Source organism: Acartia tonsa, chromosome 3 (genome assembly GCF_053477335.1).
Source record: "Acartia tonsa isolate MP-2025a chromosome 3, ASM5347733v1, whole genome shotgun sequence".
NCBI classification, from domain to species: Eukaryota; Metazoa; Arthropoda; class Copepoda; order Calanoida; family Acartiidae; genus Acartia; species Acartia tonsa.
The window spans coordinates 40,682,938-40,706,934 of NC_137262.1; the positions used below are offsets into that span (position 1 = coordinate 40,682,938).

Genomic DNA, 23,997 nt, shown 5'->3' on the forward strand with positions numbered 1-23,997 from the left:
TTTTGTAAGAAATTGTACTGCTTGTTAAAAATCAAATGAACACACCTGATTTATTTTAAGTTATTTTTTTAAAGTTGAAAAATGTTTAAGTAAATTGTGATAATCAAGTAAATAAAATTTTCAATCCATACCATAAATACTACACTGATAAATTTGCAGATAAAAAATGTCTCTAAATAATGTTTGAAAGAAAAAAAGTTGAAAATGGAAATAGATGGAACAAAGACCAACTTTAATTCAAACAATGAACTTCAAAAGTTTTTAGACCATTTAAAAAAGAGTAGTGAAAATCAGTTTGGCTTTACAATAGGTAATAATTTATAATTACAAGAATAAACTTTATATTTTTAGTTTTTACTGTATTTATATTTTTTTAGACCATTTGGAGAGTTCTATTGGACTAACTTATGATAGAGAATATCCTAGTCAATCCATTTTCTGCTTGGCGTTGCTGCATGAAGTACTCTTCAATCTGAAGCCAAGCCACGTGCTGTGGGGAAAACTGAAATACGCGGCATTCTTGCTCAATATTGCTGAACGAAAAGATGTTGAGTTTGGAATTATTTACAATATTTTTTACCAGGTAGACTATTTACAATTACATTTAAGCTTTTCCTTAATTATAACACTTGCATTATTATATCTTGTCCTTCTTTTAGATTGAAGAAAAAGTAGATTCTCAATTTTTACATTGGGATGACGAAAGTGTTAAAAAGATCATTGAGGATGAAATAGCTTCTAAAGTATTTTCTACAAGGTAAGATAACTTATTTTAAATCTAAACAAGAATATTTAGGGTCATATGTAGCACTACGAAGTTGACAACTCTTTTAAAAAGAAAGAAAAGATTAATATTAATAAAAAGTATTTGAATTTGTTGGGTTTTTTTTTTATACATAACAATATTTTTAAAGGAAATCTGAACATTTTGATGATTTCGAATCATTGGATGTAAAGCCAAATATTGAAGAACTTCTGGAAAACATAAATCATATTGCTGATGACAACCTCAATGAGCTTGAAATTAAATCTGAAGAGTCAAAAGCTTTCTATAATGATAATGTAGATTGTGGCAATGATGACTTTGATTCTGATGCATTTAACAGCAACAGGTACATAGTTTTCATTTTCATAAAAAAAGCTACTAATTTTTGAAAATACTGTCAAACACTAGCGTATCAATAACAAGCTTACGTTATTTTAGATAAGAACAAAGAATAATAAACTGTTATACAGTAAAAATCTTAGAGGCCGTATTAGTTTTTGTTTAAAATGTGTTGATTATGAATCGCTGTATGGCCGTCGTGTCAGACGAATAAAAAACTGATGTAAAATAAAGTAAAGAAGTAAAATTACAAAATATTGAAATTAAAGTATTTTTTAGCTTTTTGTTTTTTTTTGTAGGGAGTTGTCCGATAAAGAAAATGTCTCAAAAAGTCCAAGACGCAGGTATGAATATTATCCTAAAATTAGTATTTTTTATAAACATTTAGGTATATTATTTCTTGATTTTAAACAGATTTTAATATTTATTTAGTAAGACAAAAATAAAGTATGAAGAGGATCCCTTTCAAGAAATATTGGAGCCAAAAAAGAAGAAAATACCAAAAAGTGCCACAAATAAAAAGAAAATTCTGAAAACAAAGAAAGTAAAGAAAGAAAATGGTAAGTGATAAATAATTTAATTCATTGATTACTTAAATGTAAATATAAAATGTTTTAAACTATTAAATTATTATAAGGTGAAGTCAAATTTAAGAAAGGACAATGGAAAAAAGATTCAAAATATAAAGAGCAAGTCAGAGAGGTAAAAGTTGCTCTTAATTTGAAAAAGAATACCAAATAAAATTTTGTTCATATGAAAGTTCATAGGTAAATCAATAGAGAATTATTTAAAATTATGTTTTACTGAAAAATTCTTTTAAGCTTTGGTGCGGCTGACGAGCCCTGGTTAAAAAAGCTTACTTTAAACTTTCATATAAATATTCTTTTAAACAAAGCAAAATAATAATGTTTATTTTTACTGTAGTGCAAACAATGTGGGTTTAAAGCTCCCTATCAACTAGCCCTTGATAAACATGAGTTTAAAGAACATCAAGCAACAAGATTATGCGTTCAGGTATTATATTATTTAGACTTAAAGAGAAACAATTCAATATATAAAAAAACTTGATTCTTTCATCTACTGTCACCCAATGATGACAATATTTATTTAGACTAATATCATAACTAGCATGATTATATTCTTAAAAAAATACAATTTAAAGGGATCAGAACAAAATAGTTTTCACAAACTAAATGCCTATCCCTTCCTCCTTCTTGTAGTTTACTTTAGTACTATATCTGTTATCCTTTTATTTAGTGTGGCCATATTTCCACAACCTATGAGGACTACATCTCCCATGACAAAACTCATCTAATCAAATGCGAGCAATGTGAAACTAAAGTGTTTGGTAGAGCGGCTTTGAAAATCCACATAAGAAAGCACCATGAGAAGAAGGAGGAAAGAGAAGTTCCATGTGACGTCTGCGGTACTCTGGTCTTTGAAAAGTCTTTGAATTGTCATAAAGAAGCGGTAAGAAAAATTTCTCTCCGTTAATATAATAATAATATATAGGTATTTAAAATATCATAACGGAGGCAATATCTAAAATGGGGGGGGGGGGGTCTTTGAATTGTCATAAAGAAGCGGTAAGAAAATGCTATCTTTGTCAATGAATTATTTTTGAAATGTTTAAATGAGGAAATAAAGGAGGGATGGGGGGTTACCGTGTGTACACCCTTCAAACTAGCATGAAACCTGCCCTTTATTTTCTTTGTGTGTGTGTGTGTGCTTGTCACACATTGCAGGGATGTTACAGGAATTCCTAAGTCTCATTGGAATGTCTTTTTTACATGAAAGGACACTCCAAGGCATCAGTTTTCATTAAAACTAATCTTGTTTTTGTCTAGGTTCACTCTGGAATCGAGTATAAATGTGATTTATGCGATTATGTAACAACGTACAAATATGCAATTAAACAACACAAAAAACGTCACTTTAAAGCCCCGCAAAAATGTCCCGAATGCGGAAAAATGTTCAAAAGTTTAAGCCAACACTACAGGCGTAGTTGTCCGGCCAGACAGTTTGAACGGCATAAATGTGATTTATGTGAGAAAACTTTTGCAATGAAGCACGGCTTGAAGAAGCATATAAAAGCTATGCACCTAGGAATTTCTGAATATCAGTGTGAGTTGTGCGAGTATTCTGCCAAGGATAAACTAACACTCAAGTAAGTATATTTTAATCTTACAAAGGGGGGGGGGGGGGGGGTTCTGCCGCTTTTGCGTAAACAGGTAAAAATGAAAAAGTTATAGGTTAACTTGTAAAACAAAATATGCATCTTTTTTAATGTTATTTATATATTTGAAGATAAAAGATGCATATTTTGTTTTATAAGTTGAACTTTAACTCTTTTTTAAAAAAGTTTCCTTTTTTACCCGTCCAGAGACAAACTGGAGGCCTGAAGCACCTAAACCTGGAGGCCAAATCCAAAATTTTTTTGATATAGGGAAACTACATCCCAAAAGGAAACTTTTTTTTGTGAAATAACCTATCCTCTCACTTTAAAGACAAAGCCTATAATCACTGTTTGCGCAAAAGTGTCAGAACTCCTCCCCCTCTTTATTTGTTGCGCATTTTAATTTAGTTTACTTAACTTGGTTTATTATTTATTATAGGGGACATGTACTATCGAAGCATGAAAACAAAAGACTGTATTCCTACTGCAAAATATGTGGCAAGAAAACCAGCAATATGGAGTACCACATGAAAACCTATCATATGGAAGAATATTTGAAAGAATTAAAGGTTGAAAATTCTTCAACACCCATTATGCAGGAAAATATGGATCTTCTAACAAATAGCAATGGGGATTTTAGTATTCCAAATTTACATCATGATAAACATTATTAATTTGTATTATAAATTTCTTATTAATTGCTAATCATTCCCTTGTAAGTGAAAAAAATTTTAAATTTTTGTGATTTTTTACATTATTATTAACCTATCATCTAGTCAATTAAATTAATTTTACATTTTGAATTGTTTTGAAACTCTACATTCTTGTTAAAATTTCAGATATTAATTTTTGTTCTATTAAAATGTTTAAATAAATTTTAAAAATGGATGCAGAAGAAGAGAAACCTATGACCTTATCTCATAATGAACTTCAAGATTTTACTGAGCATTTAAATAAAAGCAATGGAATCAAGTTTACATATACTCTAGGTAAACTATACATTAATTTAGGTAATAGTATTTTTTGTCGCATCGTATTGTAGACAGCTAGGCCCCTAAGGCCTAACAAAACTGGTTTTAATCCTATGATTTTTATTTAATTTATTATTTGTGGAAAATTGTCTGTAATATGATGCTATACATGATTTTTCAGTATGGCAAAGAACCAAGTTCTAATCCAGCGGATATTAATCGGTTTCGAAGCTTTACTGGAAATAATTAAATATTCTACCTAATTACAATATTTTTACTTTTTAGAGTACCTGGATATTTATAGTCACAGTCAGCCAGAAAATCCTAGTAAATCAAAATTTAGTCTTGCCATACTGCATGAAATACTCAGCAACTTAAAATCAAGCCACGTGCTCTGGAGTAAAATAAAGTACGCGGCATTTTTGCTCAATATTGCTGAAAAGAACATCGATTTTTCGATTTTGTATGATATATTTCATCAGGTAACAATTTAGTAGTTGATATATTCTACAAGTGTCTCGTGTTTGTTAAATGTTCATCTGTCTGTTATATTCACAAGACATACCAATTATTTTTTACCTGTATCTTTTGACATTAGATATATCAGTCTATCCGTCTTTTCTCCAATCTTTTATTTATCATATTCTATTAATTTTTTCCTTTCTTTATGCATCTCTGCAATAGAAGGGTAGGAAACTAGTGTAATACCAATAAATACTTGAAATTAAACATGTAATAACCCAAAACCCTCAAAATATTTTAAATATAAATATGAAATAGCCTAAAACTATCCTTGGAGCTGTATAAGAAGCTTTCATTCCAAAGCTGCCCAATCGGTTAAGTGATCAGCGAGATTTTAAGATACAAACAAAGACCTTATTACTTATGTTCTATTATTTATTATTATATTTCATTTGTTACTATAAAATTTTCTTCAGGCAGAAGTTGAAGTTTATAATAAGAATTATGAGTGGAGCTCTGATGAAGTGAGAAATCTTATCGAGGATGAAATAATATCCAAAGTTATTGTTAAAGGACAATTAGAAACTTCTAGGTAATAATATTTATTTAAAAGTTGTAGGTACATGAATGTAATTGTGTTTGCAATAACAAGCTAACAACATTTTTATGAAAAAATATCAATTTATTTTTGACAATCTTTGAGTGACGGACCATCGTGCGTTTGCATATAAGGATGTTTTTCTCTATTTATAGAATAGTTCCACTACTAACAATGGATAATAAAGATTTCTATGTCTTTTAGTAAAGATGATCTCAATATTACAAATTTTGAAGATGACTTAGAAAAAATAGAAACCAACGAATTTAAAGAAGAGACAGTTTCTGTTAAAGACTTAGAAAGCAATCACAATAAGAAAAGGTACCAAATTTTTTGTTATGTCATGTTTAGAAAGGGAATTATGACAAAATCAGCTTAGCAACAGCAAACTGGCAATATTTATACAACAATAGAAAGCAATAAATTAAAATTAACCGATTTGATACTTATTTAGCAGGTACAATGTTTAAAGAGGGAGGTCATTTTCTAGTAAATTCCGTAAAGGTGTGTGTTATAAGGCCTAAAAATAGTAGTAGAACGATAAGGTGCTTTATATATTTGTATTCCCTATTGAATAGAACAATAGGTAGAAATTTTTTTTTTTTTTTTTGATAACCGTACCTGGAATATCTTTAAAAAATAAGAAATTTCTATCAAACGCTTTGTTTGGCTCAAACTGACACAAATAAAAAAAATATAATTATAATAAATCAACCTGTAAAGAATGACTTCTTCCTTTGTTTAATGGTATAGATTGTTCTTAACCTTTACCTTGTACCTATAGAAAACACTATTATTATAATTATATTTGTTTTTAATTTTTGTCAGTTTGAGCCAAACAAAGCGTTTGATAGAAATTTCGTATTTTTTAAAGATATTCCAGGTTATCAAAAAAAAAAAAAAAATTTCCGTATTGTTCTATTCAATAGGGAATACAAATATATAGAGCACCTTATCGTTCTACTACTATTTTTAGGCCTTATAACACACACCTTTACAGGATTTACTAGAAAATGACCTCCCTCTTTGTCTAGGAAACCAAAAAGAATAATAATAAAGAATGAGGCAACAGACTTTGAAAAGACTGAAGCTTTAAATGATGACTTGGATCCAAATGAAAACTATAAACAAGAAGATAATGATTTCCCACCACCAAAAAAGAAATGTATTAAAAAATCAGCTAGTCTTAAAAAGAAAGGTATGCATTTATATGTATCACTTTACATTTAAATTATTTTATTAAAGCAAAGGTTTTCTATAATTTAATTAGGATCGGTTCATCCGTAACAGTTAGCTCTTTTCGTTATTTTGACATGTTAGAATTGTCCTATCGATTTCAAACTTTGCATCTTAAGTCCTGTAACATTTACGAGTTTGTAAGCGTAGCAACTCTATAATCGTTACCAGGAAGTCCGCACGTCTATTAAAAACATACCTACTGATTTTTATTTTTTGTATGATATAAAAATGTACCTATATAAGCATGTCCTTAAACATTAACATTCTGCTTATTCAGTTTTGATACTCAGCAAGTGTTTGTAATATTTGTTTCCAGGTGTTACAAAGAAATTAACGGAGAAGGGAGGCTCTTTCAAGTGCAGTCATAACCAGTGCAAATTTAAAACAAGATATCAATCTGTCCTTGATAAACATGCATTTGAAAAGCATAAAGATTCCAGATTATGTATAGAGGTAATTTAATTTTTTGAATATTTGGTATAAAATTAATTTTACGATGCAAAACTTCAGACAGTTTAAATTTTTACCAGAGGCAACGTACCTAGAGGCAATTATCTTCTTATCATTGGGAAAGTCAATCATCTAAAATAGATTTTGGTTATAAACGGAAAAATAGAACCTACACGTAAATTTTGAGGTTTGGGTTATTTTTTTCTATAACTCAGAATACTATTGTAACTGTATTCAAATATTTTTTTCAGTGTGGTCACCTATCAAGTACATACCAAGAGTTTATTGAGCACGAGAAAACTCATGCAATGACATGTGAAATATGCTATCTCAAACTTTTAGGCAGAAGATCTTTGATCTACCACATAAAGGTAACTTTTAGAGGTTGATTAATTCTCAGGGATCTGAAGGGATAAGACAATGGCCGATAAGTTGATGTACAATGTACATTGTACATCCCCTATGTTAATACACAAAATTAATCCTTCTGTAGATTACAATAATTGGTTGAAACGTTTTGACACTCAAAATTCAATAAACCAATCAAAAGCCAACGAATAAGAAAACGTAATTAGAGTATTTTGGGGACTGGTGTAAAAAATAGCCCAGTTTTCTAGGATATAATTTCCCGAAAGCTAGCATTATCCTACGAAATTCAACTATAGCTGACTTATAATACATGTTTTGTCATATGCTTCACATTACACGAGCGGAGAATTTTTTAAGTCAAAATCAATCAAAAAACGAAAATCTGTATAGTTTCTTACCAATAGTATGAACGGGTTATTCCTCCACAGTTTTCCTATTGGTTGATTTATAGAGTGTGTCTCTAGATTATCTCTATTATGACTTGATTATTATTTAGACTGTACATGAGAATAAAGATAAAGAAAAGGTTCCCTGTGATATTTGTGGAGTTTTTCGCACTCCAGAGTCCTTGAGAAATCATAAAATTGCGGTAAGATCCTTTGTAACTTTAGAAAGGGGGAGGGTAGGTTGTGCTAAAATTTCGTAAAGGTGTACGTTTTAAGGCTTAAAAACAGTAGTAGAACGATAATATTCACTAAATATATGTATTCCTTATTGAAAATAACTAGGTATAAACAAAAAAGTTAACATAAATCTTATCGTTCTACTACTTTTATAAGCCTTTAAACTCACACCTTTACGGAATTTTAGCACAACCTACCTCTCCCTTTACCAAAATTATTTAATTTGTCTCATACATAGTTATCTCTAGCGAAGCTACTCTTTAACTTTAGATGTATGTCCGTCCTTCAGAAACTCTAAGAAAAAAAAAATTATTAGGCTGAATTGTAAGATACATATTTTTTGTGTGTCAATCATCCCAAGAGACCCACCCCCCCCCCCCCCCACCCCCAAGAACAACTAGTTTTTAACAATTAGGTTAGGTTATGTTATAGGCTCGGGAGCCAAGCTCCCGCGGCTAGGCAGGCTAGGGGACTGAGCCCTGGGGCATAGTTCTGTCGGAGGGGTATAAAAATTTTCATAGTTCAAAAAAATATTTACCAGATAATACCAGATGTTGTCATCCTTGTTTTACTCTAATGTTGAATGATGTTTATTTTTGTAGGCTCATGGATCTCACGAAGTTCACAAGTGCGATTTATGTGACTTCACAACAACAAACAAGTCTTGTCTAAAACCACACATGAAGCGTCATTTCAAGTATGGTTTTCATTCTAATATTTTCATGTTTTTTATTACATTAACAAGGATGACAACATCCATAAGTAGCGAAGCTCAAAAACTATAAATAGACAACTGGAAATGATCTATAGAGTATGTAATAAAAAACTTCAATAACAAAAATCACGAAACCTTTTAAAATGTATATTGTATACTGTTTTTTTGAAGCATTAAGCTAATAAGAAAAAACGTTAAAATCTAAAATTCGATTTAGCACCCCCAAAAAAAGTATGTCTTTACAAATATGAAGAATGTTGACTTAATTAATCACTAAAAAATCCAACCGTTTATCTTGAACAGGAGTTGAGAAAATCACAAAAACTTGAAAACTAGGAATCGATCTAGCACCCTAACCAATAAAGGTATCTTAATAAACATAGGTGGAATTATGTATAAAGTAAACTTGTTCAATCCCTGAAAATTTCAACTGTCTATCTTGTATAGGGATTGAAAAAATCATGAAAACTTAAAAATCTAGGAATCGATCTAGCACCCCAACCAATAAAGGCATCTAAATAAAACTTAATCGAAATATGTAAAATCTAAATTTATTCAATCCCTGAAAATTCCAGCCATTTATCTTGAACAGGAATCGAGAAAATTACAAAAACGTAAAAATCTAGGAATCGATCTAGCACCCCAATTAACAGACAGACGGACAAAATAATGTATAGATTAGATGGGCATATGTCGTATGAATCTTCACTAAAAATTTCAGCTGTCTATCTTGAATAGGAGCCGAGAAAATCACGTTTCCCCCATAGCGTTACGGACTGACTGACTGACTTACGGACGGACATAGTGAATTATAGAGTAGCTTCGCTACTAAAAAGAAAACAACTCAACTTATAAGGTCATCATAAAGAGTTTGTTACATTTTATACATCAATTAGTCAAATAAAATAAATAAGCGCCATCCATGTCTCTTATTTGCAGATAGGCTTTGTGAGTCAATGCAAAGGTCTCTTGGCTTAATAATATTCATATCCATTTATTGTTTGTTTGACTTTTTTGAGGCCTTTGATAGTCAGTTGATGGTTCTTGTTGGACATTACTGATAAGTGTTACCATTACATAAGGAAAAAGGATAAGAGGATGAATACTCACCCCTTTTTCATGGTAAAATACTACTTACCCATCCCTAAATTTAGAAGCAGACGAAAATCAAAAACCGCCCAGGGCTTTTTGTAAGTCAATCATAAATAATAATGTGAATAAAAAGAAAAGCGATATTTAGCAAACAGCTGTGGGCGGTCAGAATCAGCTGAATGTTCATTATGAAAAAAATTTCCCTCTTTTTAGAAATAGAAGGATTCATCTTTCATGAACAAATTTTTTTAAATAAAAATAAAATTCTATGTAATTTTTAATTAAAACATTAAAACGAAAATATCTAATCTAATATTCTTGCCCTAAATATGGAAATAGTAAAAAGTAAAAAAATATTTTTTTTAATAATTTTTAATCCTCCCATTTGAAAAGTAGTGGAATAGCAATAAATTTTAGCGCGGCAACAGCGCTGAGTAGGCCTCTAGGCCCACTGCCTATTTTCGTCTTCTAGTTGCTTCGATTCCTCTCTTTTATTTTTTTCTCTATGTACCATTATTATGAAAAATTTAGCTTATCTGAAAAATATCTTTTATATAAAACTTAATGAATTATTCTTTTTGTAATTAGGAAGGAGAAAAAATGTCCCAACTGTGGCAAAATGGTGAAAGACCTGAACAAACACTACCAAATAATGTGCTCTGGCCAGAAAAGGGAGCGGCCCAGCTGCGAGCTGTGTGCAAAGACATTTTCATTTGTGCATGGTCTGAAGCGACACATGAAGGTTGTTCACGGCCAGGGGGGGACTGAGTACCGCTGTCATCTTTGTGACTTTGTCTGTAAACAGAATTCTGGACTCAAGTAAGTTGTAAATATAAAGGAAGATTTATAAATAAATTTAGACAAATTTTACATATTGAAACAATAACTGTGACATTTTCTTGTATTTACTAAGTTACATAGTATTAAATGCTTCTTTATTCTTTAAACATTTATGGATATATTCATGGAAATACTAATAGATATTATCAATCTTCATCGTATTTTGTCCTCGTGGGGATGGGGGGGGGGGGGGCCCGGGAGGGGGAAGAGAAATTCACAATAAGGAAATATCATCCCGTATTTTCATGATATTAATTGGTGATTGGTGGTGGTGGTTGGAAAATATACACTTTTTTCCCTACAAAAAGATAAATATATATAATTAATGTACTTTAGGCAGCATATCAAAGGAAAACATGAGAAGCAGAAGCTTTTTGAAAAATGTCCTCTATGCGAAAAGATAACGAGCAACATGAAATACCACCTGAAAACCAACCATTACGATGAATATATTAAACTCTACCCCTCCGAGGATCCTTCGTTACCAACGCCTATTCTAGGCAGAACAATGATTCAACCCGGAGGGGCGGAAGAAAGTTTTGAGAAAGTTGAATTTGCAAATTCTAGTTCGTGACATTAATAACTTTTAACACAAGTGATTTTGTCTGAGTGTGCATTTACTTCCGCTAATTAGCAAATCCATACAGTCTTTGATAGTCGATAAAAGATACAATATCAAATCGATAAAAAGCGTGGTTTTGATGATGAAAAAGAGAGAGGCAAAGGGGAAATTGTCAGAGAGAGAGGGACATTGGACTGTTTATTATAATAGTCCCCAAAGTTTATAATAATGTTTTCTTATTCGTTGGCTTAACAATTTTGGGGACTTATATTGATTTTTATTTGGTTGATTCTTTAAGTACGCAAATTAATTAATCGTCCATTGTCTTATCCCTTCAGATCTCTGGGAAATTGTAGTTTGTCTTATCGAAGAAGTTGCAGTTTGGCTGATTTTTTAATGTGCGGGTATTTATAAACTTTAAATAAAATGACAGTTATTTCTCAATGCTTAGCAAAAATATAGAAACTATAGCTTTAAAATAATATTAATTATATCTACTACTCATAAACATTTTGAATTATCAAGTGCAATGTAAATTTTCAAGCTTGCTTTAAATCTAATAACTTTTTGTGTTATGTGAAAATTTTGTAACCAATTGTGATATTATTGTATTCATATTTCAGATTAAAATGATTAACAGCCAATATTGTTTATGAGAAAGTTTTTACTCAATTGTATATATATATATTTTCTAAATGGTAATATATGAATCTATTAGCAACCAGGAGATTGAAGAATCAGGAGGAATGGAGTATACATACATCAAATCTGAAAAGGCATGGTTGTCGTATTATTTAGTTAAAAGTCGAAATTTAAAAAAATATTTTCATTAGAATGTTAATTGTTTTCTTCCTAGTAGATGATTAAATATTTTCTATATCAATATACAAGTTAATATTACTAATAACTATTATTACTTAACTTACTGCAACCTGGATATAAAGCAAATAATTGAAAGCTTATTAATTCATTTTACGAACGGCAGGAGGGAGGTGACATTAGACTGTAAATTACACTCAAAGATTACTGCAACTGCAACGTTATCTTAAAATCTTTGGTTACCTATATTGAATTTTGATTAGTTGATTTCCTACATGTAATGTCCAACTTTTAAACCAATTATTTAATCTGCAGAATGGGTAGGTAATTTTGTTTATTATCAACGGCAACCCTGAACTACAGGTGTCGGATGAAAAGGAACGGATAGCAGAGGACGATTTTCAGCATTTCTGTGATAATATTTTAAACAATGATAACTCTAAATATGTGTATACTATAGGTAATGCATTTTGTTTATTCTTTCATTGACTTGTTGATTGTAAAGTTTAATTAATATTAGTCAAGAAAAGGTTATATTTTCTAAAATTAATCTTATTTGGTTAGATTTTGTGCATTTATAGATTTTTGAAAAAATATTAATATAATGATATAGATAATACATTAAACTATATAAGCAAGATTATAATGAAGTGAACTCAATCAGACACTCATAGAGCATTTGTAGAATAAATTCGTGACTCAATTTTAATTTGAGTATGTTTTAGATTATTTTGACACAAGTATTGGTATTCTGGGAAACAAAGAATGTCCGAACAGCCTGGCCTTTAGTGTAGCTTTGCTCCACGAAATCCTTAATAATCTTAAACCCAGGAAAATATGCTTTAAATAAAGATGATATAGGCCAAACAATATAAATAAAGAAGTGTAATAATAATAAATAATAAGAAGATTCCTTTTTTCCCCTGCTGCAAAAATGGAAAAATCAATGAAGTAGCTAATTCCAACCTCCCCAAAATGCATTCAGTTAATTCAAGTTTTTTCCTTTATTTGATTATGTGTGTGCATTGTACTTATGGCTCAATTTTTTATTATTGTCCCTTCCCACATATTTATCTCCCCCCCTCTACCCATCCCATGCAGAAACGCCCCTGTAAGAAGGAATAATAAAAATGAACGATTGTCTCTCCTTTTATTTTAAAGTATTTTGAAATAGCCATGAGCTGTGGGATAAAATAAAATACGCCACCTTCCTGCTAAATCTTGCAACAAGAAACCTTGAATTTAGCCTCCTGTACGATGTATATCACCAGGTATGCTTAATATTTGCTTTGCATAAATTGTTCTTGTCAATCAAACCTATCTATCAGTATTTAACCAATTATAATTACGATTTTTAAAGATCAATATACCTTTAAAAGGAAAATATATTTAATTTTATTAAACTACTATGACTGAGTCACGTATGTACGGACATATTATACTTAAAGAGTAACTGCGCTGCTGAAAATGAAAAAAAAATATTTTTAGATTGAACAGGAGACCAAAAGTAAAAATCTAAGTTGGAATGCTAAGGAGGTCAGAAACTCTTTTGAAGAAAAGTTTGTGGAAAAATTTGTTGTCAAAGAAGATCTGAATAATCTCTCTGAAGACATCCAGAATGTTGAAAACAAGCTGGATCCTTTGTCTCCGGCATTTGATGATAACAGCAGAGATGACCCGGATTTTTATATAGATAATGAAAATTTACATGAAGATCTGAAACTTGACAAGGATGATCCGGAATTTAATGGAAAGGTAGAAAAGAAACCAAAGATTAAAAGAAAATACATCAAAAGGTAAGTAAAAATATATTTTTAATATTTTGAAGAAAATAAATTTTTTACCTATGCAATTTCTTTTGCAGGAAAAAGGAAGAGGGAGATTTAAAACCTAGGAAAAAGAAAAGGTAAGCAAGCATATAATTAAATATTGAAAAAAAACATTATATAAGTAGATATTCTTATCTAAATATCTACTCGCTAATAAGTTGTCTTTCAAATTTAATTTCAATAGAACTTTCTTGAAAAAATGCCTAACATAATGTATGGATCTATGGTGTGAAAAACTGTTAATAAAGTAATGAACAGTAACAGAATTAATATGTGGCCAAAAAATGACTTCTCAGTTAAAAAAGATAAGTTTGTCAATATTAGTGTAATTTTAGTAAATATTTCTTTATTATTTTCAGGGAGAGGGGACAAAATTTGTCGTAGGTGTAACTTGTATTTTCAGCATTGCTTTATTTTTAGAAAGGTTGAGAAATATAAAAAGGAGGCTGGAGATAAAGAAAGGGAAGGGGATGAGAATGACCCTGGTTGGACTCAAGTTGACGTTGGCTCTAAACTAGATAACGGCTGGTTCATTCCAACATCTAAGGTAGAAATTTTCAAATACTTATTTTAAAGTTTCAATTGGATTTTCTTGAGCAGGACATTCTGAAACAATTTCTGTCTTGATATGACTTATTGGTCCTGTTTTCGGAAAACCTAACTTCTTCTTGCTATTTTTATGGGTTTAAGATATTTTCTTGGGATGAGTCATTCCCAGAAAAAAAATCGCCCTGACTCTCCAAACTCGATGAAAATATTTTAAGTTGGAAAATATTCAATGATTCATTTATATATACATTATACATCTGATATCTCTATACTTTTATAAACACGGGGTGTTACTAAAACGATTTATATTTTAATTTTACCATCCTTTTTTTTATGTCACAGGTGACAGGTAAGAAGCTAAAACGTGCGCTGCGCCCTGGTGTGCTTCCATGTCCATCCTGTGACTACAAGGCCAAGGACAACCATGATTTTGACAAACATACATTCACAGAACACGAGGCTAGTAGACTTTGTACGCAGGTTAGCACTATTTGTATTTGTAGTTACTCTATAATTATAAAATTGCAATAAATCTTAATGTCTGTTTGAATATTTTCACATCACGATGAAGTTTTAGCCTATTTCTCTCTTTTACAAACATTCTTAAAAATTATAACATTATTGGATAAATAAATTTATAAAAATAAGGGAATTGGGATAGTTTTTCTATGTCTAGTATCTAATATAACCTAACCTTGCATGAATTAGAGAAACGAAAGATACCCCCCCCCCCTTTTAATTTTTATTTTATCCAAATTAAAGAGGGGCTTGGGTTCTGTGTTCGCTTAAGCCCATAAATTTCTGGTTGTTTTACCCTTTTAATCTTTGAATTGTTTTAGTGTGGCTACCTGTCAACATCATTTAGAGACTATACCTCCCATAATCAAACTCACATTTTCACCTGTGAAATATGCCAGGTAGATTTACTTAATTTGAAACTGAGATCACATTTTTAGAAAAAAAACTATGCCAATTATGACAAATAATTGCCGACATTGTAAGACAAACAAATTTCAATAGTCGCTGAATATTTTGACCCTTTCCTTATACATTAGATATGCTGTTTTTTTCGATTTATTAGCTTTTTTTCTATAGAAATCCATCTTAGTTTTTAAAGGAATAGTTCCATGAAAAGTATCCTATATGATCAATAGCCTAACTGATTAAATTCATGAAACTACAATTCCAGTATAAGTATTTCCATTTTTTGATAATTAGTAGCGAAGCTACTCTATAATTCACTTTGTCTGTCCGTCAGTCCGTCAGTCAGTCCGTAACGCTATGGGGGAAATGGGATTTACTCAGCTCCTATAAAAGATAGAATGCTGAAATTTTTTGACAACATTCCCATCATTAAGGAGCACAATTGACTATAAAACATCATTGGCGTTCGGACCGATTTTTAGCAGGTTTCAGGCTATTTTTATATTTTTCACATTTTTCTCCATATCTTCAGTGTTTATGGTCCGATTTTCAAAATTTTTTCAGTTACAGATATCAAAATTAAATTTCCCGTCGTTTAAAGGAACAAGCATGAAGGCTAGACTGCCTTTTTAGCAGGTTTTAGGCTATTTTTATATTTTTCACATTTTTCTCCATATCTTCAGTGTTTATGGTCCGATTTTCAAAATTTTTTCAGTTATAGATATCAAAATTATATTTCCCGTCTTTTAAAGAAAACAATCATGACGGCCAGACTGCCTTTTTAGCAGGTTTTAGGCTGTTTTTTATATATTTAACATTTTTCTCCATATCTTCAGTGTTTATGGTCCGATTTTCAAAATTTTTCAGTTATAGATATCAAAATTAAATTTCCCGTCTTTTAAACAAAGTAACCATGACGGCCAGACTGCTTTTTTGGCAGGTTTTAGGCTATTTTTATATATTTAACACTTTTTTCCATATCTTCAGTGTATATGCTCCGATTTTCCAAATTTTTTAAGTTAAGGATTTAAAAATTAAATTTTTTGTCGTTTTAATAAAACAACCATGACGGCCAGACTGCCTTTTATCAGGTTTTTGGCTATTTTTATATGTTTTACATATTCCCCATATCTTTGTTTATTTTGATACAATTTTCAAACTTTTATGGGATATCAGTATCAAAATAATTTTTCCCATTGTTATGAGCATCTTTATTATAATTTACTTTGACCATCGTCATCATGCAAAATAAAACAAGGTTTCATGTCTATTTTATCCAATAAATCTATTCTTGATTTTAGTAAAAACCTTTTAAATCTACCTATACGTATTCCCATCGACGATTTTTTGTGCTTCGCTACTTATGGATGTTGTCATCCTTGTTTAAAAAGTTTTAAAAGAAATCTTTCAATAGGTATTAATCAATTAAGAGATTTAATATTTTTATTTATAAACCTTAGGAGAAAAAGTTGGGACTGAAAGGCTTCCGAAAGCACATGAAGTCCCATGAAACACCGCCTGCCACCACCGTTCCAACAGCCAAGCCTGCTCTTAAAAAGGAATACAACAAAGTTACCTGTGACATGTGCGGAGTGCTGTTGTTTGAGAACAACCTGAAGCAACACATACTGACTGAGCACACCCATGAGACTCATAAGTGCGACCTCTGTGATTATACCGCTAATACAAAGCTCAAGGTAGGATTTTGTTTGGATGGATCAACCTCAAAAATTAAGCAATAAAGTTCCAAAAATATCCACATGGCGGTGTTTTTTTTATATTATTATTATCTTGGGAGGGTGGTGGAACCCTCCCCCAAAATAGCTATAAACCTTCCAGGGACCTATGAGAAGCTACCCTGTTAAGGAGAACCCGATCGGTTCAGTGGTTAGCGAGATCCTTCGGTACAGACGGACAGACTTTTTTATAATCTTAACCAATTTTCTGAATGAATTATCAATAAGATATTCAGCACTTTTAAGAAAAAACTAATAATTAAAAAGATGTGTTTTTAATACTAACACTGTGGACTATTCTTAGATTTCTTTTATAGTCTTGAATTATAAAACGAACGATTTGTTTTCAGGTTCAAAATCATCGAAGATCTCATTTTGTAAAAATGAGTAAATGCCATGAGTGTGGGAAGAATGTTAAAGATATTAGAAAACACTTTTTAAGGCATGTCGAATTATTTTAACAAAACTAGGATAAAATACTTCCTTTTTATGAAAAATGGCTTTTTTCGTTGCCAATAATAATATTTTTACTATCTACTAATAATTTTTTTTACTAGCGCATAAGCGAGGTTTGTAAAATAGTCTAAATCCACCCAAAGATAAGAAGCTTTCCAAAAAAGTACCAGAAAGATCATAATTTTTTCCGCATAATTCCGTAAAGTTATATGCAAGCTTCCAGTCAAATTCCCTTGTCAGGTCAAATTGTTCTTAATTATGCGTTTAATTATTCTATGCGTTTGGTCTTGATTAAGGACAGCTTGGCCTAATAAAAACATTTGAATAGAAGTTTGCACCTTATCTTATTATGCTAAAAAAATTACACTCTTTCTCAGATCTTTAGCTTCAGACAAAACAAAAATCATGAGAAGGGGTATTTAGCATATGTAGGACAAATTCGACATCGGTTGGTATGATAAGGAACTGTGCTGGTAAAGAAAAACAGCGGCATTATTGTCATTTATGCGAGAAGAGTTTCTCTCTAAAAGAAGGTCTGGACCGACACATAAAGCATATACACCAGAAGATTCTGAACTACCACTGTGACCACTGTGATTATAAGACCTATGCAGGTTTTAATCTTAGGTTAGTCAACTTTATTTTGCAGCGTAGATACTCTACAAGTCACCAGTTCTCTCTGATTATTTTGTCTCAAAATTGCATAAATTGCACTTTGATAAAAGCGGATCTAAAAAATAATACCTTCAAAAGGACAAATTTACATTTTTAATTCAATTATAGAGTATTAATGTGTTTTTTATTACAATTAACAAAATTCGTTGAATGCAGGATTTTGACACGTAACTATAGGATGACTTAAATATGCCCAAATTTGAAATAAGATCTATTCGTTAGGTACATACTTTAGTAAACAAAAGCTTGGCAACATGGAAAACGATATTTTTACTTTAGATTGCATATATCAAAGATGCATACAAAAGAAGAAATGGAGAAAATTTGTCAGTATTGTAATCAGAAAACTAACAGCTTAGAATATCATATTAGGAATGCATTTCAAAAGCAAAATTAAAATAACAACAATTCCTTAATACTTAGGTATAAGAATAAAAACTTACCTAAAGTACAAAATATCCAGTATAGTAGGTATTTTAGGATAATAAATAAAACAAATAAATAATGATTACGAATTTTTTAATACCAAACGCGTTTATTAAGTCTAAAATACAGTAAATAAACACTCAAATTAATTTCTGTTTTTTAGACTAAAAGAGAGCATTTGACAGACGACCAGTTAAAGGGGGGGGGGGGCGAAAGTGACACTTTTTGAAACCAAAACTAAGAGTCAACAAAGGAACTGAACTAAAAAAAGGGTTACAGGTCTGAGATTTTGCATGGCAGTTGCTTTATAGGGGTACAATATGGAACTGTGAAGAAACGGCGGCGCAACCGCCGAAAACCGCCGTTTCCCGCCGTAATTTTTGTTGCCTTTACTTGGCGGTTTTTGGCGGTTGCGCCGCCGTTTTTTCACAGTTCCATATTGTACCCCTATAAAGCAACCGCCATGCAAAATGTCAGACCTGTAACACTTTTTTTAGTTGAGTTCCTTTGACTTTTAGTTTTGGTTTCAAAAAGTGTCACTTTCGCCCCCCCCCCCCCCCTTTAGGTTTTTCGTTTAATCCAAAAGAACGGAATATAAATATAGAGTATAAATAGAGATATACAGTTTTATCATGTTGATTATAAAATGTCTTTTTATCAAAGAATAATATTTTGAAATGCACCAATTCTGCAGAATATATCACATAGAAGAGGAACTTAGAAGCAAAGTTAACAAGGAAGAAAATAATCAAGGTTTCGAGGCTGGTAATATTATTAGTAAACAGGAACTACCCTCCTAGCCGCAGTAGTTCATTCTACAATGTACATTTTATTTATGACTTTTTATTTTTTTAATTTTAATTTTGTTATAACATATATATTTACATTTTCTGATTCTATTGATTCTATTCGTTATTTGCTCAATATCTTTTATCAAAGCTTCTAACATTCCATTTTTATATATTTTTCTAACTATTTTAATTTAAATTTATTAATGTGAAAGATTGAAATAGCCGAAACAAAGCCTAAGTTTTATTAGTGGCCTTTACAAATTTTGATTTGCTTAAAGTATTATGTTATGATATAGTAATTATTATGTAATATTATCTTTTTAAAAAAATTGTTATTTATATTTTCAGAGAGATGAATGAAAATGATTTTAATAGTTATAAGGATATATGTGAAGATGCACTGAATGTTTTCTCTGCATCTTTGACGGAAAACGATTTTAATCAAAAGAAATTTACGATGGGTAGGTTTATTTTTAGTAAAAGGCTACTCTGTAACAAAGTTTAGTTCATACTTCATATTTTTTATGGTTAACTTGTTATAGATGCGTTATCTATAATTATATTATAGTTATGGATATAATTTTTACTTTTTCTTTATTGCAATTATATTCATACATAATGAAAGTAATCTTTAAAAAAATATGTTGCTTTCCCTCTAAGTGTCTGTAGATCACTGACTCCCCTTGTTTAAAAAGAAAATAAAAATAAGGGGGATGGGATATTTCTAATGCCTAACCTTTGCGGGGGCCTACATCTGTAGTTCCCAAACCCAGCGGGCTGCCCAGTACCCAATAAAACCTAACCTAACCTGACCTAAAGTAATAAACAAACTAACTCATCCCCCTTCCCCTTTATTTTCAATTATTTGCTCAATATGGCACTTTGAGAGAAATCGCAAAAAAAACATATTTTAAAAGTTAAAAAAAACTTTTATAGATTTTTTGGAAGATGTGGATTACCATCCAACCGCCCTGAGTTTCAGCGAAGCCTTACTGCGAGAAATTCTTCACAACTTGCAGCCAACACATACAATGTTTGACAAAATCAAATATGCAACATTTTTACTCAATTTTTCATCATCTCAAGACTTTGAGTTTAAAGTGTTGTATGAGATTTACCATCAGGTTATTATATTTAATTCTAGATTAACATTATATTGTTAAAATTTGCTGATTGTAGATTCAATTGTCCTTGTTAAAGCAATTATCTTATATTTGTATGAATAAGTTTTCTAACATTTGTTTATTTTATTCAAGTTGGAGATGGATGTCAAGACCGCCAAATTAACCTGGCATGATTCAAGCAAAATAAAATCATTGTTGTCAGAGAAAATTGCGGAAAAGTTGATTGTCAATGATGACGATGACCCGTACACGTAATAATTTCTTTATTTGAAATATTCTAACTGATACCTGAGAGCCTTTAAAATAATATTATTTGATATTTTGTGTTGACTATAGTGTTCTTATGTACGAGGATAAGATACAACCAAAAGATAAAAAAATTCTTTGTTTAAGCTCCTTGTCCCTTAGTATTTTAATAAAAGTTTTTTAAGACAGCTATACCTAATCGAAATAAAAATTAGTCTTGACAATTGAACCATTATCCGTACCCAAAACAACGAACTTACACACGAAGGAAATAATTTACCTTTATGGGGACGCTTTTAGTATTTACGTCTGCATTGATATCCAGAGTACATAATTTGTAAGAAATGTTTCATTTTACAGTTTGTTCAAATTAATAATATATTGCTATTTGCTATACTTAATTTATAGGAAAGAGAAACTAGAAATTTTTGTATCAAAAAGGGTTCTTCAATCTACATTAATTCAAGATACAGTAGTTGATGTTGAAAACTATGATGTTAATGGAAAACCAAAAGGCACAAAGACAAAGAAAGTTACTGAACAAACAAAGAGAAAGAAAGTTGAGTCTCCAGTTAAAAGTCCCGCTAATATAAACAAGTAAGCAAATTATTGTTAAAAAAAACGTTAAATATAGGTATTGAGTTTTCCATTTCAGGGAAGCTTTATTTAGGTCCAGTCAATTTTTTATCTTATTTTTTTTTTACATAAAAGTATGTCCCTAGATGCTATGAGTGCATGCAGTTGTAGAAAAAATACTAACTTTATTAAAACAAGCATACATTACATGTCCATGTAAAAAAATTTAAAAAGGGGGTGTGGGCCCGTGGGGGTGTTAAAGGGTTGATCTACTTTTAGAATTATATGTTTTACTTAATTTTCAAATTATGTCAGGAAGAAAAGAATCAGCTATAAAGAAGAAAGTGACAGTGATTCAGATTATACAGGAAACAATACTTTTAATTAAATTTGATTTTTTACCATACTTGTCTCAAGATTTAATTACATGCATTTTTATAAAATATTATTAAAGAACCTTGCATCATGATATGATTTCCCAGAAAAAATATCTTATTTATAGTTTTGGAAATCAAAATGAATCCTGTAATGCTGTCTTATTAAAGTAAAAAGTTTATTTTCAGATTCAAACATTCAATTAGGAACTAATATTTAAAGGTTTAGACTTTAACTATTTACTGTTGACTAAAAAAGTATTTTTTTTATTTTTAAAGAGGAATACGATTCAGATGAAAGCGATCCTGAATATGATTATATTCTTCTTGAAAAGGTTATTTTCCTTTTACTTTACCTTTTACTATCGGCTGCGCCACTAGAGACAATTTTCCTTAGGAGGGTGTTGGTAATATTTCTTGAATAGTTTTAAACCTTCCCAGGACCTATGAAAAGCTACCCTGTAAAGGAGAACCATATCAGTTCAGTAGTTACAACACACACACATAGACAGACAAAGATTCTTTCACTTTTTTACAAGGATTTATGTGTGCAATCATTGCCCATCATGTTAACAGTTTATTAAAACAACCATAATCAGAATGGCAAACTTCATTTTGATAATAATAGAACAAGGATGACAACATCCATAAAAGCGAAGCACAGAAACGGTAGGACAAACGGACATTAACACCTATATAGTGTCAGAACTGAATAATCAGAATATAAATGTATAAGAGTCGAAGCAAAATTGTAAGTAAATTTGTTGAAAAACTGCTTTATACAGAATAATGTTTATGGACATACTTACATTTTTAGGACTTGATTATAGAGTTGCTTCGCTTAAAACATTATACTTTGTTGTCCCAGGAATCACTATACCAAAAATCAGATCAATCGAATGATTAGATCACATACGTTGTTAAAAAAGTAAAAAAATCAACATGTTTAAAATGGACGTACGGACATTTTGGTAATGATTATAGAGTTGCTACATCGTACCTAACTACTTAAGGAATCACCATGCAAAATTTGAAATCGATAGGACAATTATAACATGCCTAAATTAACGAAAAAAGCTATCCGTTACGGACGGACTGACCCTAATTATAGAAAAGCTTCGCTTTTAAAAATCACAGGATTTTCTCAGTTTGTCGTTTTTGATATTTAGGCGGCACACTTCTTGTCTATATTTAGGATTATTATTTTTTGTTTTTCCTTCTTTATCATGGTTAAATCTTCAAAATTTTGAAATTTAAATCTATCTGAAAAAGTGTTTTAAAACAGCTCGATTGCTTGAGCTTTTTATACCTAAAAACGATTATATTTCAATCCTATTTAATGAGGTAATAATGATCTCGTAGGTAACTGTCATCTTGTTTAGATTCCATGTAAACTGTGTAATAAGAGTTTCAGAAGACAGACTGAATTGGAAAGGCATTGCTTTGAGCAACATGAGTCTAATAGAGCATGTACACAGGTTTTAATTTACTGCAGATATTTTGGATTAGCTTTAGGAATTTATGAAAGATCTAATGATTATTTAATATTGATTACATTTTTTTTGTTTTAAATCGCTAGATTTCTCTATTACATTATATCATAATTTTAAATTTTCAGTGTGGTTATTTGTCAGAAACGTATAAGGATTATGTTGATCATTGTGAAATCCACACATTTGGTTGTGATATATGCCATAAAAAGATTCTTGGACAGAGAAGCTTGAGACGTCACATAATAGAACATGAAGCGTAATATTCCATTGTTTAGGTGGTGCTGAAACAATTGGAATATCAACATTTCTTCAATGAAAACCAAAGTTTAATTCCACAGAACAAAGTTGCAATAGAATCAAGCAATATAGTCAATCATAGAATAATTTAGAAGAATAATCTACAACCAAAGTGTTCCTACAATGAAACCTATATTAATATTCTTTAACATAGAGGCTCAATTTATTTAAACACATTTTGAATTTTTATTGGTTTTTTATCAAAGACTTTTTAGCATTTTATTTACTTAAAGGCATTTCAAGTTTTAATCATTTTATCATATGTATTTTATCTCGAATTTTAAAACATTTTTATTCAACATTTTCTACAGTGAAATAGACACTTATACATTTAGAATTAAGAAAATATTTTTAATCTAATAAACATTTTATTTTGTGAGAGAGCCTCTGTTACAATGTACCATTGTCCTAATGTGATTATATCCATCTATTGTCCAATTAGATGTTTATCTTCTCAGTGGCTGTGTACAGATTGTGACA

At 30.5% G+C, this 23,997-nt stretch overlaps 4 protein-coding genes across 4 annotated transcripts; all 4 read left to right on the plus strand.

Annotated features, from left to right (window-relative positions):
- Positions 1-138: 138 nt before the first annotated feature.
- LOC145314171 (uncharacterized) lies at positions 139-4,121 on the plus strand. Its single transcript, XM_080153981.1, has 11 exons — positions 139-310; positions 378-583; positions 660-757; positions 915-1,112; positions 1,405-1,449; positions 1,538-1,665; positions 1,743-1,807; positions 2,030-2,119; positions 2,363-2,575; positions 2,953-3,272; positions 3,721-4,121. The coding sequence occupies exons 1-11, from the start codon at positions 205-207 to the stop codon at positions 3,953-3,955; spliced, it is 1,704 nt and encodes a 567-aa protein (XP_080010107.1). The 5' UTR covers positions 139-204; the 3' UTR covers positions 3,956-4,121.
- On the plus strand, positions 4,102-11,826 carry LOC145314177 (uncharacterized). The gene is made up of 11 exons (XM_080153989.1): positions 4,102-4,270; positions 4,538-4,734; positions 5,191-5,306; positions 5,517-5,633; positions 6,347-6,510; positions 6,868-7,004; positions 7,253-7,372; positions 7,867-7,959; positions 8,596-8,690; positions 10,389-10,619; positions 10,977-11,826. Exons 1-11 carry the CDS (start codon positions 4,165-4,167, stop codon positions 11,212-11,214), a joined length of 1,614 nt encoding a protein of 537 aa, XP_080010115.1. The 5' UTR covers positions 4,102-4,164; the 3' UTR covers positions 11,215-11,826.
- On the plus strand, positions 11,812-19,763 carry LOC145314168 (uncharacterized). Its single transcript, XM_080153978.1, has 14 exons — positions 11,812-11,978; positions 12,385-12,481; positions 12,747-12,850; positions 13,194-13,292; positions 13,510-13,817; positions 13,886-13,927; positions 14,271-14,397; positions 14,742-14,879; positions 15,239-15,316; positions 16,784-17,020; positions 17,410-17,501; positions 17,978-18,142; positions 18,470-18,560; positions 19,309-19,763. The coding sequence occupies exons 1-14, from the start codon at positions 11,898-11,900 to the stop codon at positions 19,414-19,416; spliced, it is 1,767 nt and encodes a 588-aa protein (XP_080010104.1). The 5' UTR covers positions 11,812-11,897; the 3' UTR covers positions 19,417-19,763.
- Positions 19,759-23,604, plus strand: LOC145314179 (uncharacterized). The gene is made up of 8 exons (XM_080153992.1): positions 19,759-19,868; positions 20,344-20,531; positions 20,664-20,782; positions 21,186-21,374; positions 21,669-21,716; positions 22,002-22,062; positions 23,110-23,205; positions 23,346-23,604. Exons 1-8 carry the CDS (start codon positions 19,760-19,762, stop codon positions 23,478-23,480), a joined length of 945 nt encoding a protein of 314 aa, XP_080010118.1. The 5' UTR covers position 19,759; the 3' UTR covers positions 23,481-23,604.
- The last annotated feature ends 393 nt before the right edge of the window (positions 23,605-23,997 follow it).

Coding starts and splice junctions, on each gene's coding strand:
- LOC145314177 (XM_080153989.1), top strand. CDS start 4,165: ATGGATGCAGAAGAAGAGAAACCTATGACCTTATCTCATAATGAACTT. Junction 5,634..6,346: donor AGCAATCACAATAAGAAAAG/GTACCAAATTTT, acceptor CTCTTTGTCTAG/GAAACCAAAAAGAATAATAA. Junction 7,005..7,252: donor ATTCCAGATTATGTATAGAG/GTAATTTAATTT, acceptor TATTTTTTTCAG/TGTGGTCACCTATCAAGTAC.
- LOC145314171 (XM_080153981.1), top strand. CDS start 205: ATGGAAATAGATGGAACAAAGACCAACTTTAATTCAAACAATGAACTT. Junction 1,450..1,537: donor TCAAAAAGTCCAAGACGCAG/GTATGAATATTA, acceptor ATATTTATTTAG/TAAGACAAAAATAAAGTATG. Junction 1,808..2,029: donor ATAAAGAGCAAGTCAGAGAG/GTAAAAGTTGCT, acceptor TTTTTACTGTAG/TGCAAACAATGTGGGTTTAA.
- LOC145314179 (XM_080153992.1), top strand. CDS start 19,760: ATGAATGAAAATGATTTTAATAGTTATAAGGATATATGTGAAGATGCA. Junction 20,532..20,663: donor TGTATGAGATTTACCATCAG/GTTATTATATTT, acceptor ATTTTATTCAAG/TTGGAGATGGATGTCAAGAC. Junction 23,206..23,345: donor CTAATAGAGCATGTACACAG/GTTTTAATTTAC, acceptor TTAAATTTTCAG/TGTGGTTATTTGTCAGAAAC.
- LOC145314168 (XM_080153978.1), top strand. CDS start 11,898: ATGGTAATATATGAATCTATTAGCAACCAGGAGATTGAAGAATCAGGA. Junction 15,317..16,783: donor TCACCTGTGAAATATGCCAG/GTAGATTTACTT, acceptor TATAAACCTTAG/GAGAAAAAGTTGGGACTGAA. Junction 17,021..17,409: donor CCGCTAATACAAAGCTCAAG/GTAGGATTTTGT, acceptor ATTTGTTTTCAG/GTTCAAAATCATCGAAGATC.